Source organism: Sus scrofa, chromosome 13 (genome assembly GCF_054392235.1).
Source record: "Sus scrofa isolate SSC_HxYL_T2T_F1_AM1 chromosome 13, Sscrofa_HxYL_maternal_Yorkshire_Landrace_v2.0, whole genome shotgun sequence".
NCBI classification, from domain to species: Eukaryota; Metazoa; Chordata; class Mammalia; order Artiodactyla; family Suidae; genus Sus; species Sus scrofa.
The window spans coordinates 223,912,537-223,931,651 of record NC_139395.1 but is presented as its reverse complement, the minus strand read 5'-3'; the positions used below and the strand labels follow the sequence as shown (position 1 = coordinate 223,931,651).

At 55.2% G+C, this 19,115-nt stretch overlaps 1 protein-coding gene across 10 annotated transcripts in view; it reads left to right on the top strand.

Annotated features, from left to right (window-relative positions):
- The window catches only part of MCM3AP (minichromosome maintenance complex component 3 associated protein), a 50,072-nt gene that overhangs the window by 6,216 nt on the left and 24,741 nt on the right, over positions 1-19,115 (top strand). For all 10 annotated transcript variants that reach the window (XR_002341354.2, XR_014825293.1, XR_014825291.1 and 7 more), the window contains 13 exons: positions 4,415-4,493; positions 4,737-4,881; positions 5,985-6,184; positions 8,320-8,459; positions 9,936-10,133; positions 10,712-10,980; positions 12,325-12,487; positions 14,469-14,629; positions 15,159-15,400; positions 15,604-15,842; positions 16,546-16,646; positions 18,592-18,723; positions 18,958-19,071. Coding sequence is in view for 5 of the 10 variants with exons in the window: in XM_021082493.2 (XP_020938152.2) it covers positions 4,415-4,493; positions 4,737-4,881; positions 5,985-6,184; positions 8,320-8,459; positions 9,936-10,133; positions 10,712-10,980; positions 12,325-12,487; positions 14,469-14,629; positions 15,159-15,400; positions 15,604-15,842; positions 16,546-16,646; positions 18,592-18,723; positions 18,958-19,071 (2,183 nt within the window). In the remaining 5 variants the exon portion in view is untranslated. The remainder of the gene's footprint in view (positions 1-4,414; positions 4,494-4,736; positions 4,882-5,984; positions 6,185-8,319; positions 8,460-9,935; positions 10,134-10,711; positions 10,981-12,324; positions 12,488-14,468; positions 14,630-15,158; positions 15,401-15,603; positions 15,843-16,545; positions 16,647-18,591; positions 18,724-18,957; positions 19,072-19,115) is intronic.

The window sequence follows — 19,115 nt, the reverse complement described above, 5'->3', positions numbered from 1 at the left end:
CATTGATTGAAACGATTTTAGTTAGAAGGCTTTCAGCTTTTCTCTGTGGAATACATTGGCTGTGGGTTTGTCTTGAAACGCTTTGATTATGATAAGGTGTGTTCCCTCTGTACCCACTTTGGTAAGAGTTTTTATCATGAATGGATGTTGGATTTTGTCAAACGTTTTTTCTGCATCTATTGAGATGATCATGTGGTGTTTGACTTTTCTTTCGTTGATGTGGTTTGTGACGTTGATTGATTTGCATTTGTCAAACTATCCTAATGAACCTGGGATGAATCCCACTTGGTTATGGTGTTTGATCTTTTTTATGTGTGGACGGATTCAGTTGGTGAAAATTTTTGAGAATTTTTTTGTCTATGTTCATCAAAGATATTGGCCTATAATTTTCGTTTTTGTAGAATCTTTGGTTTTGGTATCAGGGTGATGGTGGCATCATAGAATATCTTTGGGAGTATTCCTTGTTCTTCAAACTTTTGGATAAGTTTAAGAAGGATGAGTGTAAGCTTTTCTTTCTATGTTTGGTAGAATTCGCCTGTGAGGCTGTCTGGTCCTGGACTTTTGTTTGTAGGGAGTCTTTTGTGGTTTGTTTGTTTTTGGCTTTTTAGGGCTACACCCATGGCATATGGAGCTTCCCAGGCTAGGGATCCAATTGGAACTGTAACCGCTGGCCTTTGCCACAGCCACACGGGATCCCCAGGTGCATCTGTGATGTACACCACAGCTCACAGCAACGCCAGATCCTTAACCCACTGAGTGAGCCCAGGGATCGAACCCGCATCCTCACGGATGCTAGTCGGTTTCGCTAACCCCTGAGCCATGATGAGAACTCTTGGGGGAGTGTTTTTTTGATATATTCAATTTCATTTCTAGTGATTGGTCTGTTCAGTTGATATGTTTCTTCTTGATTCACTTTTGGTGGGCTATAAATCTCTGGAAAGCTGTCCATTTCTTCTAGGTGTCAAATTTGTTGGCATATAATTCATAGTGTTCTCTTTTATATATATTGTGGTTGCCCTGTTTTTCAAGTCTGTTAACCCCTTCCTGTACTCGCTTGCTTTGGCCTGATAGTCATATAGGCTCAGACGCATTATAAAAACAAGAGTCTGGGGGAGTTCCTGTTGTGGCGCAGCAACATTGTATCTGACTAGTATCCGTGAGGATGTGGCTTCGATCCCGGCCTTGCTCAGCGGGTCGGGGATCCAGTGTTGCTGCGAGCTGTGGTGTAGGTCGCAGACATGCCTTGGATCCCACGTTGCTGTGGTTGTGGTGTCGGCTGGCAGCTCGAGCTCCAATTTGACCTTAGATTTTCTTACTTTCTTCCCCCGCATTTTAGGATTTGAGGTCCTTAATGTCGTGTTTGTCCTCACGATGTTCCTGGTGTATCATCACGTTTCTAATAGTATTTTTCCCTTTTAGGTCTGCGTGCTGGCTTATTAAGTGATTGCTTTCCAGCTGCGATTTCTGTCGTCCTCTTTTCTTCTTACTTTTTTTTAAATTTAGCAGAGCCCTTTCGGTATTTCTTTTAGAATAGGTTTCGTATGGCTGTACTCCTTCAGTTTTTGTTTATTTCTCTCTCCTGCTATTTTAAATGATATTCGTGCTGGGTAGAGTAGTCTAGGCTCCAGATTTTTCCCTTTGAGAACTTTGAATGTATCTTACACACTCTCTTCTGGCCTATAGTGTTTCTGTAGAGAAATCAGCTGATAGCCTTATGGGAGTTCCCTTATAATTCTTTTTTTTTTTTTTTTTTTTTTCTGTCTTTTTGCCATTTCTTGGGCCGCTCCCGCGGCATATGGAGGTTCCCAGGCTAGGGGTTGAATCGGAGCTGCAGCTGCTGGCCCACACCAGAGCCACAGCAACGCGGGATCCGAGCTGCGTCTGCAACCTACACCACAGCTCACGGCAACGCCGGAACCTTGACCCACTGAGCAAGGACAGGGACCGAACCTGCAACCTCATGGTTCTTAGTCGGATTCGTTAACCACTGCGCCACGACGGGAACTCCCCCTTATAATTCTTTGTTTTTTTTTCTTGCTGCCTTTGGAATCCTCTCTTTATCTTTTGCCGTTTTTATTATAATATGCCTTGGTGTGGGCCTGTTTAGGTTCAACTGGTTTGGTGCCCTCTGTGCTTCCTGTATCTTGATAATCTGTTTTCTTTAGATTTTGAAAGTTTTAGGCCGTAATTTTTTCAAATATTTTCTATCCTCTTTTTTTCTCCTCCTGGAATCCCTATTATGTATAAATCGGCCCACTTTAAATTATCACGTGGATCTCTTCTATTGCTTCGATGTTTTTTCAAGAAACCACCTCATGGTTCCTAGTCAGATTTGTTAACCACTGCGCCACGACGGGAACTCCTTTTTTTTTTTTTATGTGTTTGTGGGAGAAGGTGAGGGCCACGTCTCACTCCTCTTGCCGTCTTGTTCCCTGATTTGCCTGTTTTGTTTATCGAGTCATCTGTTCATGGACATAGGCTGCTTCCACCTTTGGGGTACCGTCAGCGATGGGTACCGTCAGCGATGGGGTACCGTGGGGTACCGTCAGCGATGGGGTACCGTCAGCGATGGGTACTGTCAGCGATGGGGTACCGTCAGCGATGGGGTACCGTGGGGTACCATCAGTGATGGTGTACTGTCAGCGATGGGTACCGTCAGCGATGGGGTACCGTCAGCGATGGGGTACCGTGGGGTACCGTCAGTGATGGGGTACCGTCAGTGATGGGGTCCTGTCAGCGATGGGGTACCGTGGGGTACCGTCAGCGATGGGGTCCCGTCAGCGATGGGGTCCCGTCAGCGATGGGTACTGTCAGCGATGGGTACCGTCAGCGATGGGGTCCCGTCAGCGATGGGGTACCGTGGGGTACCGTCAGCGATGGGGTCCCGTCAGCGATGGGGTACCGTGGGGTACCGTCAGCGATGGGTCCTGTCAGCGATTGGGTACCGTGGGGTACCGTCAGCGATGGGTACTGTCAGCAATGGGGTACCGTCAGTGATGCTGCCGTGAAAATGCTGTGCAGTGTCTCCTTAAGACCCTGCTTTAGTTCTCTTGGGTATGTACTTAGGAGTGGAGTTGCTGGATCATACAGCAGTCCCCCCTTTTTTTTTAAGTTATTTTCTGGCTATTGCAATGTGCTTTCTATTCTAACTGAACCTTAAAACTATAAAACTATGTAAACATTTGGAGTTCTGGTTGTGATGCAGAGGAAACGAATCTGACTAGGAACCATGAGGTTGCATGTTTGATTTCTGGCCTCGCTCAGTGGGTTAGGGATCAGGCATTGCCATGAGCTGTGGTGTGGGTCGCAGACACGGCTCGGATCCCGTGTTGCTGTGGCTGTGGCGTAGGCCGGCGGCTGCTTCTCCGATGGGACCCCTAGCCTGGGAACTTCCATGTGCAGTGGGTGTGGCCCTAAAACAGAAAGACCAAAAAAAAAAAAAAAAAATTAATTCCCTGGCCCTGGTGCAGTGGAGTAAGGTGTTGCTGTAGCTGCTGTGTGGGTCAGCAGCTGCTCATCAGACTCAGTCCCCAGCCCGGGAACTTCCATGTGCAGCCATAAAAACACACATATGTAGACGTGTATATAAGTGTACGTATCGACCCATTGCCACTGTAAGCAGGTCGTTGGCACACAGGATGCCGAGGGCCCCGCATCACCCCATGGCCCTGTTAGAGTAGGCCCGGTCTTCTAGTGTGGTATGTAATTGTCTAGACATTTTCGTAGCTATGGCTCCGGGCATACTGACATGTAGTTGGCCTTGTGTATGTGTATTTTATGATGCACTGTGCCCGCACGTGTCCTTCCGCAGCTTCCCCGTGTGTCTAAGCGTGCCTGGCTGTCTTTCCCTTGCTGCGCAGGTAACCAGGTAGTGGGCATCATCTCACCAGATGCCATTCAGGCCAGGCTTACGGGTCCTGTCACAGTAAAGTCATTCATTTCGAAACGGAGGGAAGGGAGTTCCTGTGGTGGCTCAGGGGTAACGAACCCAACGAGTGTCCACAAGATCACAGGGTCGATCCTCGGCCTTGCTCAGTGGGTCACGGGTCCGGCGTTGCCGCGAGCGGTGGTGTAGGTCGCAGACACGGCTTGGATCTGGCGTTGCGGTGGCTGTGGTGCAGGCTGGCGGCTGCAGCTCCGATTAGACCCCTAGCCTGGGAACCTCCATATGCCGTGAGTGTGGCCCTAAAAGGATTAAAAAAACAAAGCAGGAGAAGCGCCAGCCCATGCTTGTGAGACAGGTCAGGGAGGCGAGGACCGCGGGGGCCGTGGCCGGAGGCCGACGTGTGGGCGGAACATGCAGCTGGTAGAGGTTGGGTCCTGTACAATGTCTGCTAATTGCATCTGGGAGTTTAATCTCATTTCCTGTGGCCTCCGGATGGCTTTGTACTCTGTGCTGTGGGCTGTCTTCCAGGCCTCCGCAGCCCTGGCCCGGAAGAAGGGGAAGGGTCTGCACAAAGACATGACCATCTTCTGGCACAAGAAAAAAATAAGTGAGTTTCCCTCATTCTTTGCCCAGTCCCCAGTGCTCTGTGTGCAGTGCCTTTGAGCTGTGAGCCCGTTTCCCAGTCCTGGGGCTGGAGCGGGGGCGGGGGGGGGGGCTGTCTCATAGTTTCCCTTGGGCTTCGTCGTAACCTCCTATAGCAACTAAAATACTACTTTCTTGAGAAAAAGGAAAGTCCGGTGTCAAGTGACTTGTGATGTCGCAAACTTTGTTCTGACGTTTGTGTCCTCAGGTCCCAACAAGAAACCCTTTTCCCTCAAGGAGAAGAAGCCGGGGGATGGCGAAGCTGGCCAGGGCGCCGAGGAGCCCCCCTTTCAGCACTCCCCCCTCGGCAAGCCCGTGGGGAGGGCTGTGGCCGGCAGCCTCCTGAGTAAAAGGTGTGGCGGGCCCTTCGAACGCGTGTGTTCCCACGGCACGTGGGTTCTTTGACCTCTGCCGTCATTGGCCAGGAGAGGTCTCACTGCTGGCATGACGTAGCACCAAAGGGAAGTGGGTGGCACGTTGACAGCTGAGTCGGTGCTGGGGGGGAGGGCGGGGCCGGGAAGAGGCCCTGGGCCCCTCGCGTCCGTCTCAGGGCCACAGGCTGTGCCGTGGCTGTTTTCTGGTTCCAGCTGATGCATAAATGTGTGGGCAGGAGCCCCCCCCAAAAGGCCAGTCAGATCGGTTGTAGCAGCTCTGCATTCCTGTCTGCACGTAGAGCTCTTTCAGCAGGATACCCGGCGGGCCCAGCTCATCGCCGTGAGGCCATCTCCCTTTCGGCTGCGTTACAGCTGGGCGGCCGCGTGCACAGCCCTCAGGCCAGGTCTGGCGTGTGGCGGGCACTGCCCAAGAGTCCCGTCTCCAGGAGTCTCTGTTCCCAAAGGCCGCCTGCCCTTGGCCTGGGCGTGTGGCCTGACACTCCTGTGGGAGCCCCACCTTCCCGTGCCCAGCAGGCCTGCTTCTGTTCAGCCCTTCTTTACGGAGTTTGCCCCATGTATGGTCTTCCTCACTTTCCATCTTGCAGTTAGCGGTTTAGCTGCGAATTTGATTTTTCCTTTCTTTACGTCTTCGACGTGGAAGTTCCCGGAATGTCGAAGGCCAGCTCGGAAGCGGGGAAGCTGAGAGGATGCCCAGTGTTTTCAGTACATCCTCTCCTGAAGTGAGGCTGTGGACGGGAAGGTGGAGGCATATTTCCTCCTAGTGTTAAAATGGGTTTTTTTCCCACTCTTAGTTTCATTTCTTTGAGATAAAAATCTGTGGATAGTTCATTTCAGCTGTTTAAATGGGGGCGTCTCACCTTCAAAGAGGATGAGATGTTCCGAAACGGTTGACTCAGCTCGAATAGCAAGAGGAGCGCCTCTGCTCATCCCTGGCGCGGCCGCCGCATGGCTCCTTGGCTGCTCGGGGCAGCAGCTTTGGAGGGTCAGCTCGTCTCAGACGGTGTGGACGGGAGCAGATGTCCGCGGGGTCCTCAGCCCTTAGCGTGTCGCCTCCCTTGCAGCTCTCCTGCGAAGAAGCCCAGTCTCCTGAAGGCCCATCAGTTCGAGGGAGACCCTTTCGACTCGGGCTCCGAGGGCTCCGAGGGCTCCGAGGGTCTCGGGCCTTGTGTGCTGTCCCTCGGCGCCCTGATGGGGACCGTGGCGGAGACGTCTGAGGACAAGTACCGCCTGCTGGACCAGAGGGACAGAGTCATGCGACAAGGTATGGGGTGCCTGGGAGCCGTGAGGGAGGGAGGGCCCGCCGCGTGGTCCCTGTTGCGGAGCCTGGGGCCCGTGGAGCGCACACGCGCTCTGCTGCTCCCTGGTCCCTGCGGGCGAGCGTCACACGCGGTCACGTGCCGAGAGGGTCGTGACCTCGTTCTGCTGTTGGAGGAACGTTCACACGCATTGATCCACATGCTAAATGAATACAGGGCAGTTTTTAGCCACGGAGGGAACACACATTAAAAAAAAATCACGATTTCCCATCGAGCAGAAGCTTCCGCAAGTAAAGCTACGCGAGATGTCAGCCCGGGGAAGCGTCTCTGGCTCCTCTCAAAGGGCCGACTTCAGCTCCAGAAAGGCCCGTCAAGTCAGAACGAGAAAGCGAGCCCAGCAGAGACGCCAGTCCGCGTCTGCGGGCGTCCGGAGAGGCAGAGGCCAGAGCGGGCTCTCCCTCCGACCAACCCCGGGGACCCGCTCGGGCCGCCCCGGGGCGGCGCTTCTCCTGCCCCGGGCCCGCGGGTGCGCTTCCGTTCCGGGCGTCGTGGGGACAGAGGTGGACGCCTGCTGGTCCCAGAGCGGGAGTCTGAACAGCCTGGAGGAAGCCGGGCTTCTCTATGGAAGAGGCCCGGTGTTGATCGGGAGGTGGGAAAAGCGAGGTGTTGGGTGTCGGCCACCGGCTGACAGCCCGGGGCTGAGTGTGTGTGTGTCCTTGCATTGTAAGTGTCCTCGCGCTCGTGTGTGTGTGTGTGTGTGTGTGTGAGGCTCGCGGAGACATGAAAGGATCCCTCACGTCGATGGCGGGGAGCAAGGCGGGGGTGTCCGTCCCAGCTTGGACGTGTTTCTGCCTTGGAAATGTCCAACCACCCGAATGTCTGCGAGACCTATTCGGAAAGCACACGTCCGGGCCATGGGCCAGCGGGACCTGCCCTGCAGCTCAGAGCGCTCAGATGGGTGTTCTGGATCAATCTGTGGGGGGAGAGTCTGAAAGAGGGTGGGGTCTGTCACTCTGGTGTACAGCAGAGGCCATCATCAGGTGGACGTGACGAAAACCAAGCGATGAAACAAGCAGATACCCCGTTAACATTAACCAACACGCGCAGCCACCAAAAGCGACAGGAGGCAGCACGTGCTCCCTTCCTCGTCAGGCGTTTCCCCTGCGCGATCCCCTCTTTGTGCAGCTGTGACTACTCACAGGGCCTCCTGGATAAGCAGTGAAAGCTGCTGTCGCACATTACGTCATGGACATGGCGACTCTTATATTCCAAAAATAAAATTCCTACTAGATGTTGGAATTTTTAAAAACAACAGTATGACTATTTTGAATTATTAGGTTGTTACATTCCATTTCACTGAAAAGATACTTTTGTAACTACTTACTTCTGTGGGTAACAATAGTGGTTTATTCAGGTTAAGACCCAGGTAAACTTCCACTATGGGATTCCTGTTATAATAAAAGCATGATAAGGAGGAGTTCCCTGGTGGCTCAGTGTGTTAAGGATCCATTGTTGTCATTGCTGTGATATGGGTTTGATCCCTAGCTCAGGAATTTTTGTGTGCAGCAAAAAAAAAAAAAAAAAAAAAAAGATGAAATACTGAAAGTTAGAATTTTAGAATACAGGCATATTTTGAATATTGTCATTGAACAATTGATCTTTTTGGTTTTTTGTGGTTGTTCGGGGTTTTTCTGTTTTGTTTTGAGCCACCCCTGCGGTATTTGAAAGTTCCTGGGCGAGGGATCAAACCTGAGCCACAGCAGTGATGATGTCAGGTTCTTAACTTGGTGAGCCACCAGGGAACTCCCAAATCGATCCTTTTAACAAACATACTGCAGTACGATTGTGATCCTGGAGGTCCTTCTGCGAGGCATAAACTCCCACATGTGCCCCTCCGCCAGCTGTGACAGGCCGCTGGAGACCCCGCTGGGGGAGAGGCCTGGGGGGTCTCTGTGGCCTTGATGCCCTCCGCCTGCTGCGAGGCTGTGCTTTCCTTTCTCCAAGGCCAAGTTTTAAAAAAATTCTCTCTGTTCCTCTGAGGTTTGTGTGTGATGCTTCTTTTTCCCTGTTTCATTATGCAAACGCGCTCTCTGTCTTCCCAGTGACTGGTATGGTCTTACTTTTACTTGTCGTCGTTCAGCTCGGGTGAAAAGAACCGACCTGGACAAAGCAAGGACCTTCGTCGGGACGTGCCCGGATATGTGTCCCGAGAAGGAGCGGTACATGCGGGAGACGCGGAGCCAGCTGAGCATCTTTGAAGTGGTCCCGGGGACCGACCAGGTAGAGCCCCGCGGGGCCGGGCTCCTCTCCCGCCGCTGCCTGTTTATCACTGCGGCGGAGCCGGGACGCAGGGAGGGAGGCTGCTCCTGCGACTTCTGCGCGAAGGGGAGGGTGGGGGTGCGGGAACAGCCGCACCCCACCATCTGCACGTGCGGTGTGTGCCGCTGGACCGCAGGCTTCCTTAGGTGTAGAAATAGATACAGATGGAAGTTTTTTAGATGAGTTGAGATTATGCTGTTTTGTAGGAACCTTTTTTGCTTAAAATTCTATCACGAGCACTTTCTTTTGTCGTGGTAAACTATAGGCATTTAAAGTTCTAAATACACATCATCTGATGAGCTGTCTGTCCGAACCCCCCATTTTTGCAGTCATCGGGCTGTTTCTAGTTTTTCCGTGTTGCTTTTCACTCTGTTGGGCACGTGCTGTGGGGAGCACTTCTAAGGCCTCCAGGTTGCTTCCGTCCTTGGGTCCTGAGGATGGAGCGCTGCCGCGGGGTGACCTCTCCGCAGGTTCCTCAGCATGTGCTCATGTCGGCCCCCAAATCGCTTCCCCAGGAGTCTGCACATTTTAGGTTTTTTTGCTTTCTGTGAGTTTGGCGTACAGGCTTCTCCCATCCTGACCCATGGATTCCAGCGGCCTTCTCCTGATGCAGGTCCCCAGCCAGGCGAGGCCCAGGGCCCCTGCCCCAGGGAGCTGAGGACAGCTTGTAGCGTGGGCCCTGGGCGCAGACTTCAGGCATTTCCGCTTCTCCCTCAGCCACATGTCTTCAGCCTCTGTTGCAGCTGGAGGACACAGCTCCAGGCTCTTCCGGGCCTTCACCGGGCCCTGCTCTCCCCCCACCCCCTCGCTTGGCTCCGTCTCTGGCCTGTCTGGACTCAGTCTGGTGTTTGAGCTAAACCTTGTCCAGTCTGTAACCTCCTTTACCGGTCACACCTCTGTGTTTTGGAGCCAAGCAGGTGTGTCTTCATTTAAATTCCTTCTGCTTCTTGATGTGATAACTTCTTATTTTCACATCTTGTCACGCTTGCCAAAAACAAATTTCTCAATTTATTGTCTTTGAAATTTTCTTTAATGATTTTTTTTTTTTTTTTTTTTTTTTTTTTGCTTTTCAGGGCCGCACCCACAACATATGGAGGTTCCTAGACTAGGGGGCTAATCAGAGCTACAGCCGCCAGCCTACACCACAGCCACAGCAATGAGGGAACCAAGCTGCATCTGCAACCTACACCACAGCTCACAGCAACACTGGCTCCTTAACCCACTGAGCGAGGCCAGGGATCGAACCCGCAACCTCATGGTTCCTAGTCAGGAACTCCTGTTGTCTTTGAATTTTAAGTGTTATCTTCAAACAGAACTTTCATGTTTTAAAATAGTTTTCTGTGGTACTGACCTCCTTTAAGTGTGTGTGTCATCGCCCCGCTCACTTTGGGGCCCAGCCCCTGCCGCCCAGCTGCTTGTCCCTCGTCCCTCCCGCAGGTGGACCACGCGGCGGCCGTGAAGGAGTACAGCCGCTCCTCAGCCGACCAGGAGGAGCCCCTGCCGCACGAGCTGCGGCCCTCCGCAGTGCTCAGCAGGACCATGGACTACCTGGTGACCCAGATCATGGACCAGAAGGAGGGCAGCCTGAGGGACTGGTACGACTTCTTGTGGAACCGCACGCGGGGCATACGGAAGGTACGCGCCGCTTTGGAGCAGGTCACTGGAAACACAGGGAACTCCAGACCGAAAGGAGAGGTCTGGTCATTTGCCTCAGTTACATTTCATCTGTAGCAAAAACCCACAATCTGTACAGAGTCCTAGTAAATCTTCATGGGCTTTGTTTCAAATTGAAATCTGAGAAATTCAGGTAACAAGCATGATTTTTCCGATAGTAGATTCTTTTTAAATTCGTTACTTAATTAATTTATTTTTTGTCTTTTTAGGGCAGCCCCCGCGGCATAGGGAGGTTCCCAGGCGAGGGGTCAATCGGAGCTGTAGCCGCTGGCCTACACCACAGCCACAGCAATGCGGGATCCGAGCCACAGCTCATGGCAACGCTGGATCCTTAACCCACTGAGAGAGGCCAGGGATCAAACCCGCAACCTCATGGTTCCCAGTCGCATTTGTTTCCGCTGCACCATGCCGGGCACTCCTCTGATGGCAGATTCTTACACATGAGACTGTTGGTGCTCTGCGTGTGTACAAGAAACACCGGCACGGGAGGCGCGGGCGGGACGTGCGCGCATTGACTTTCCCGCCTCGCTTGTGTCCAGGACATCACGCAGCAGCACCTGTGTGACCCGGTGACCGTGTCGCTGATCGAGAAGTGCACGCGCTTTCACATCCACTGTGCTCACTTCATGTGCGAGGAGCCCATGTCCTCCTTCGACGCCAACATCAACAGCGAGAACATGACCAGGTGCCTCCAGAGTCTGAAGGAGATGTACCAGGACCTGCGGGTCAAGGGTGTGTTCTGCGCCGGCGAGGCCGAGTTCCAGGGCTACAACGTCCTGCTCCATCTCAACAAGGGCGACATCCTAAGGTGAACGTCCACACCCGAAGCTGCCTGGGAAGGCAGGCGGCATGAGGGTCAGGGGTGCCGACGGCCCCGAGTCCTCCCTGGGCCAAGTGCTGGGACGTTGTGAGCAAGCGGCCCCCGGCCGGGCAGGCCCTTGAGCTGAGCCACCGGGAGCAGAAGGGTGGGGCTGCGTGCTGGCACCCGCTCCTCCGGGGTGGGCCCAGATCCCCTCCGAGCACCGTTTCTTCTTGGCAGCTGAAGAAAATGAGGAAGGAAGGAGTCAGCACGATGAGCAGATGAGGCCAGCGGACTAGGCCAGGGAAACTCAGGGCCCCCATCAGCTGTTGGCGTTTCCTCTGTGTGTGCACAGACCTCCTCAAAGGTCTAAGTAATAGGCGAGGAGGAGGTTGTGTGAAAGGAAAATGCGGAGGGGGGTATCGGGAATGAATTTTAGGAGCTCCCCCTGTGGTGTGGATTAAGGGTCCAGCATTGCTGCAGCCATGGCGTAGGGTAGGTTGCAGCTGCGGCTTGCATTCATCCTTGGCCTGGGAACGTCCATATGCTACAGGGGCAGCCCAGCAAAAGGAGCGAATTTTAATCTAAAGCTTGCTCTGACTCCTCTGTGGACATTCGCTTGAGACACCCATCCGAGCCCCTGGGCCTCTGTTCCTGCCCTTGGCGACCTACATCCCCAGACACCCTGATTTGTGCCCAGGCTCTTATTCAGCCTAGTGTTTTCCCTGGGTGTTCTGGTTGCAGAATAGCTAGACGTGATTGATTTTAAGTTTTAAAATTAAGCGTTTGGAGATAAACGTGTTATGGAAAATGGCCATGTAGTCTTTCATATGTGATAGGCCTCTGTCCCCTGTCTTGAATAATTCAGTCAAATCAGTATGCTTTTTTTTGTCTTTTTAGGGCCACACCATGGCAATATGAAGGTTCCCAACCTAGGGGTCAGATTGGAGCTGTAGCTGCTGGCCTACACCACAGCCACAGCCACAGCCATGCCACCTACACCACCTACACCACAGCTCATGGCAACACTGGATCCCGAGCGAGGCCAGGGCTCGAACTTGCTTCCTCATGGACACTGGTCAGATTCGTTTCCCCTGAGCCACGGCGGGAACTCCCAAATCAGTTTCCTTTTAAATTCCGTTTCTTGGGTGTCCTCCTCAAACACAGCTGGCAGTCCGTAAGCGTGGGAGTAACTCTGACAGTTCTTACATTGTCGCTTGCATTCGTTCGCTTTTTCCTTCATCGTTTTGAAGAAAACCTTTGTTTCTGAGGCGGCCTGAGAGGAGCAGCTTTGAGCTTGGGGAGCCGTGGATGTGTCGGCCCATGCTAACGCCGTTCATCTTTAATTAACAGAGAAGTGCAGCAGTTCCACCCTGCCGTTCGAAACTCTTCGGAGGTGAAGTTTGCTGTTCAGGCTTTTGCTGCATTGAACAGTAATAATTTTGTGCGGTTTTTCAAGCTGGTCCAGTCAGCTTCTTACCTGAACGCTTGTCTCTTACACCGTTACTTTAATCAGGTGAGTGTTGGCACTGGACGTGCGGAACCGAGGAGAGCTTCTCAGGTTGTGGGCTGAGTGAGTCTTGGGCACCGTGTTACCCGTGTCACAGGGCTGGCACCATGACCACCCCCGCAAGAGGCCCTGTGATGGAAAGTACTGTCCCTCGGGCTCAGATGAGAGAAATCTCTCCAGAATGAACCAGCTCGAGCTTAGCGCTGTCACCGTCCATGGAAACCAAGAAATCAAAAGGCAAACAGGCAGACATAGGTTCCCATGCAGTGAGCCCAGTGGGCTAGTCCATCAGCCGTGAGCTCAAGTGCCTGCTCTTTATTGCGCTGGGGTGACCAAGACAGGGCTTTGCATCACGGGTGAACTGGTCTCAGATTTCAGCCCCAGCCCCAGAGGCGCTCGGGGCTGATAGGAGAGGCGTGCCCAGGCCGTCCTGGCCGGGAGTTGTTGCAGCCCACTGGACAGAAGGTCTCAGGGACCTGCCTGGCTGTTTCTGTGGCTCCAGGTCATTTTTCTTCTTTGCTCACGAGTTCTCCTCTGAACAGTGACTAAATCCGCCGCCACATCCTAGGCAGAGTCTTCTGCAAGTTCGTGCTCTGTCAGGCCTGATGGTTTCCAACGGAACTGAAATTCTGGAACGAATGAGATCTCTGACACTGTGCCACTTGGGGGACTCTGTCCATTGATAAACACAACTGCTAGTTAATTGTTTTACAATGATTAGTTAACGTCACTAAAATGTTAACCATTTGTGCACATTTGAATAATTTTAGACTAAAAAGAAATCTAAGTGCTTTTTCCGCTTTAGAAAAACGAAGCCTTTCACTGGCGGTGGCCCCCAGGGCCCCACTGTCTCCCAGACCTCCTCCCTCCTTCCTCAGCTCCCCCTGCAATGATGCAGCCCCTCCAGCCCCTGCACCCTCCTGCCTCTGGGCCTTTGCACCTGCCGGGCCTTCGCCTCACAGGGCTGAGCTCCCCTCTTCTGGGTCCTGGGCCAGGCCCACGCTGGCCACCAGCCCGTCAGTGCTCCCTGTTGTCCTCCTCTGCTTTTCCTGTCACGCTGTTGCCGCTCGGCACACTGCGTGTTTATACGTCCATTCAGTTCCGTGCTGGTCTCTCCTGACACAGTAGCTCCGTGAGAACAGGGATCTTGTTTGTTCAGTGTTGTACTTGCGGCACGACACGAGCAGTGCCAGCCACCAGGTGACACTGCAACTACGGGCTGCACTGGTTAAAGCACACTGAAGAGGAGGCACAGAAGTTTCCAGAGTCCTGGGTGACTAGCTTGTCAGCATTTTCATGTTTCCCTCTCTGCGTTTTCATTTTTATTTTTTGAATTAATTTTTTTTCCTGCCTTTTTAGGGCCGCACCCATGGCACATGGAGGTTCCCAGGCTAGGGGTCCAGCTGCAGCTGCAGGCCTAACCACAGCCACAGCAACACCAAATCAGAGCCGCATCTGCGACGTACACCCCAGCTCATGGCAATGCTAGATCTTCGAGGCACTGAGCAGGGCCAGGGATTGAACCTGTGTCCTCATGGTTACTAGTCAGATTTGTTTCTGCTGAGCCACGACGGGAACTCCCTCTCTTCATTTTTAAAGTGCTTGTCAGGTGCTGTGAAAGAACTTTGCCTGTGACTTTTACTGCGTTTCATGCCACACCCTTTCCACAGCCCGCCATCTCCGTGGTGATTTCTGGCCCCCAGCTCTTCGCTGCAGGATGCCCTCTCTCTGCCCTGCCGGTGGGGGGCTCCTTGCTCTGCTTTTATAAAGAAGGCCTTCATGCCCCAGCCTTTTCTGTGTGTGAAACTGCTTGCTCTGCATGGTTCTTGGGCATCTTCCACTGGGCAGACAGCCCAAGGATCACCAAGCTTGGCACCCAGCTTGCTTTCCAGAGGGAGGGAGCCGTGCCAGGAGCCCGCCCCCGCCCCGGCGCACCTGTGGTCATGGGCGCTGACCCTCTGGGACTCGGTGATTTGTCGTCTTTTAGATCCGCAGGGATGCGCTCCGTGCGCTCAACGTGGCGTACACCGTGAGCCCGCAGCGGTCCACCGTCTTCCCCCTGGACAGCGTGGTGCGCATGCTGCTCTTCCAGGACTGCGAGGAGGCCACCGACGTCCTCAGCTGCCACGGCCTCACTGCTTCGGACGGGTACGAGCCGAGCGGTGGCCGGCCCTCTCTTCTCTCTTCCCTTGTCATTCGGGGAGCGGCTAGGAGGCGCCAGCTGTGTGCCGAGCCCTGCAGAGGGCGTGTGTCACGGGTGCAGGGGAAGGAGTGAGGCGCAGAGCAGCCGGGGCGTCCCCAGGTCACATGCTCCGCATGGGCAGGTCAGGGTTCAGACCCACCTCTTCCTTAGTCTTCTCGTAAGTTACTCAAGAACCTCACGGTGCAGGTCGGGCCCTGGCCCCTTGGGGAGGACGTGGCCTCTCCTCCGCCGCACTCAGGGTTCGGGGAACGCGGTGGCACTTGTGGAGCCGCACCCAGAACCTGCTTCCCTGATACGTAGCCTGTCGTGTCCTAGTCGGTGTTCCCCGGCCCCACCTGCCTCTGCAGAGCTGCCCTCGGAGGCCAGCTGGCAGCGGTGGGCGCCCTGGGCTGTGCCCACGTGGCCCTGGGCCCCGAGGAGAGGAGGCCGGCTTCGCGCGCGCGCCTAACGGCTGTTTTCTCTGTGGTCGGGCAGCTGTGTGGAGCTGAACCGGTCCTCGTTCCTGGAGCCAGAGGGCTCCCCCAAGGCCCGGAAGTCAGTGTTTATCACCAGGAAGCTGACCGTGTCGGTCGGGGAGGTTGTGAATGGGGGGCCGTTGCCGCCCGTCCCTCGTCACACCCCCGTGTGCAGCTTCAACTCCCAGAACAAGTACGTCGGGGACAGCCTGGCGGCAGAGCTGCCCGCAGGCACGCAGAGACCCGGCGTGGACGCAGCGGGTGAGTGGGGCTGCCGCTTCCCGAGGGGACGAGCTGCGTGTCCCTCCAGGAAGCCTCATCCTGGGCCGGCCAGACCTCAGCTCGGTGTCCGGCGCGGCCCGAATGGCTCCTGGCGCCTGCTGCTTGGCCCTCCGTGTCAGCGTTCGGGCGGCGGCCAGGCCTCCGGGTCCCGGTGGGGCCCACACCTGCCTGTTGCCTTCCAGGTGCAGCGAGAGGCGAGCAGAGCGCCGGCGCAGAGACCGACCCGCCCCTCGAGGCCCCGCCCATCGCGGCCCCGCCCCTCGAGGCCCCGCCCCCGCAGCCTCCCGTCCCCGCGGGCGCCGCTGCGGCCTCGCTGCCCCAGCTCCAGGCTCTGACCCCCAGCGCGGTGCCCAGCCTGCTCCCGCCGCCCGTGCCGCCGGAGCTCCTGCCCCCGAAGCCGGCGCCTGTGTACTCGGACGCGGTGAGGAGCCCACCGGTCAGGGTCCGGGGATCGTGCGCAAACGGCCGCGGGCCTGAGGCCCGGGCCGCGCGCTCTTGAACTCACGCAGGTGGCTGCACGTGCGGCCCGGCGTGGGGGCTCGTTCGGGACCCCGGCCCCCGCCGGCCCGGCCTTGGCCTCTTGGGCTCTCGCTTGGGAAGGGCCGCGGTGGAGACTCGCGCGGCGCGTTTTCGGCGCGGAGCCCTGCGCCCCGCGGGGGGCCGTGTTGCGGGCCTCACGGGCCAGAGAGGGCGGCAGAGGCCGAGGAGGGGACGCGCCCACGGTCGCTCAGCCTCGCGTCGGAGCGGGGCTCCCCACCCGGCTCGCCGAGGAGCCCTGGCCTCGTCACAGCGGTCCCCACACCATCCTGCACCCCTCGCGTGTCCGCTCGCCCCAGCCGGCCCTTGGACGAGCCGCCCAGAAGGCGGCGCCACAGGCAGCGCAGCGAGCCGGCCCCGGGCTGGCCCTGCCCAGACGCGCCCAGCCGGCCCGCGGCGGGTCGCTCGGTGCCTTCACGCCGCCGCCTGCGAGCGACCTGTGACCCAGGCGGGGTGCCGCCGGGTGCCCCATGCCTCTGGGAAGATCCGCGGCCCCGGGGGCTGTGGAGCCGGGTCGTGAGCCGGGAGCCGGGTCCCGGGGCCGGGTCGCGGCGGCGCCCTGACCCCTCTGGCCTCCCGCCCCTCAGGACCTGGCCCAGGTCGTGGACGAGCTCATCCAGGAGGTGCTTCAGAGCGACTGCGAGGAGGTGGGCGCCGCCGGGGCCGCCTTCGCAGCCACAGCCCTGGGGTAAGCGCGCAGCCCGCGCCCGGGCCGCCGGGGTCCCTCCAGGCGGTTCCTCTCTCAAGCTGCTCGGCTGCCAGTCGGTACCGGCTTCACTGGCGGCCCGCTGGCCAGGCGGCCGTCATCCTCAGGCTCCTGAACCGTCTTTCTTTAAATATGGCTCAGGATCTGGTAATAATTAGTTCATTCTCTGTTAAAAACGTACATTCACTTTTTTTGGAACATCTGTTTACATGCATTAAGTCTCAGTTTATAAATTTGATAAAGTTCCCTAAATATTTTATAGTATTTACAGCTTACACCATGATGAAATTTCCTAGATATTTCAAACTACACTTACTAAGTTTACATATCTGATTTTACTTAACACTTCAAACATCTAGTCTTGATAAAGTTAATAATCAAAATCTTTCTAAACTCTTAAGCACCTTTTGTAGTTAATGGTTAAAATCTGATTGGGTGTTCCTGCTGTGGCTCAGTGGGTTATAAACCTGACTAATATCCCTGAGGATGTGGGTTCAATGCCTGGCCTCGCTCAGTGGGTTAAGGATCGGGCGTTGCTGTGAGCTGTGGTGTAGGTCGCAGACGTGGCTTAGATTGAGCATTGCTATGGCTGTGGTGTAGGCCGGCAGCTGTTGCTCCGATTCGACCCCTAGCCTGAAAACTTTCATATGCCACACATGCGGCTCCCCCTAAAAAAGTTAAAATTTGATAAATTTAGTAAATCAGGCTTTCTTGAGGATTTCAAACACCTTTTAAAAATTCTAGTACAAAAAAAAAAAAAATGAGTTCCCATCATGCAGCGGAAACGAATCTGACTAGGAACTGTGAGGTTGTGGGTTTGATCCCTGGCCTTGCTCAGTGGGTCAAGGATCCAGCGTTGCTGTGAGCTGTGGTGTAGGTCGCAGACATGGCTTGGATCTTTCGTTGCTGCAGCTGTGGCATAGGCCGGCAGCTGAGGCTCTGATTCGACCTCTAGTCTGGAAACTTACATATGCCGCAGGTTCAGCCCTAAAAAAGCAAAAAAAAAAAGATTGACCCTTTTGTGTAACCTATATTTATACAGGTAAAATAAGACCCTTTCATATCATTGTATCACTTTATGTGTACTAGAATGTTTATTTATTTATTTTGCCCCTTTTTGTCTTTTTATGGCATCACCTTCGGCCTATGGAGGTTCCCAGGCTAGGGGTCCAATAGGAGCTACAGCTCCTGGCCTGTCCCACAGCCACAGCAACACCAGATCCGAGCCATGTCTGCGATCTACGAAGTAGCTCCCTGCAATTCTAGATCCTTGACCCACTGAGCAAGGCCAGGGATCAAACCCACAACCTCACAGTTCGTAGTCAGATTCGTTTCTGCTGCGCCATGATGGGAACTCCTTTTTTTTTTCATTTGTTGAATCGTTCTTGCTTTCTGGGAATAAAGCTCACTGGGCAGTGTTGTATAATCCTCTAAGTACGTTGCTTCATTGGGGGTTTGCTAGTATTTTGTTAAGGATTTTTTACTTCAGTATCCGTAAGGGATCTTGGTCCAGCTTTCTTGCAGTGTTTTTGTCTGGCTTTGCTGTCGGGCCAGGGGAATGCTGACCTTGTAGAGATGTTAGAAAGTGCTTTGCCCCTCGTCTGGCGGAAGAGTCTCAGGAAGATTGGTGTTAGTTTTTTAAGTGTTTGGTAGAATTTGCCAGTGAAGCCATGTCCTCCTGGGTTTTTCTTTGCTGGGAGGGTTTCGAATGCCAAGCCAACCTCTTTACCAGTTACAGGTCTATTTGGATTTCCTTCTCTTTCCGAGTCCCTTTGATAGCGTGTGCCTGTTCCTGGCCACGGGCTTGGTTTTTATGCTGGAGGCCAAATGAGTCGTTTTTCCCAGGCCGGTGTTGGACGTTTGGTCATGCGGCTTGCGTGGCTTTTGCGAGTCCGTGTTCAGAGCAGCCTCCACCTCGTCTGTCTAGGGTTTCCCGTGCTGCTGTGGAGGAGCTGGTAGCAGCCACGACGACGGGCATTCTGAGGCGCATCGCGGCCGAAGAAGTGACCGAGGAGCGGGCGCGGAGGGAGGAGGCACGGCGGCGGGCCGAGGAGGAGCGGTGAGCGCAGCGGATGCGGGCGGCGGGGGCTCCGGGCCGCGGCTCCCCGCGCCTTCCCGCCCCGAGCAGCAGCAGCAGCAGCCACGCGTCTGGTCGGAGCTGGAGCAGGGAGGCCGCGGGCCGCCCTGGCGAGGCCAGGGGCCGGGCTGCTGACTCGGGCTGCACAGCTCGGCCGCAGCTGCAGGGCCACAGAGGGGGGGACACTGAGCTCTGCGCCCTCTTCCTCCCCCCCAGGCTGAAACAAGAGAGGGAACTGGTGCTGACGCAGCTGAGCCAGGGCCTGGCGGCCGAGCTGACGGAGCTCGTGGTGACAGAATGCGTGCGGGACACCTGCTCCCGGGAGTTGCAGTAAGTAAGGTGCTCAGGCTCCCCGCTGGCCTGCTGACAAAGCC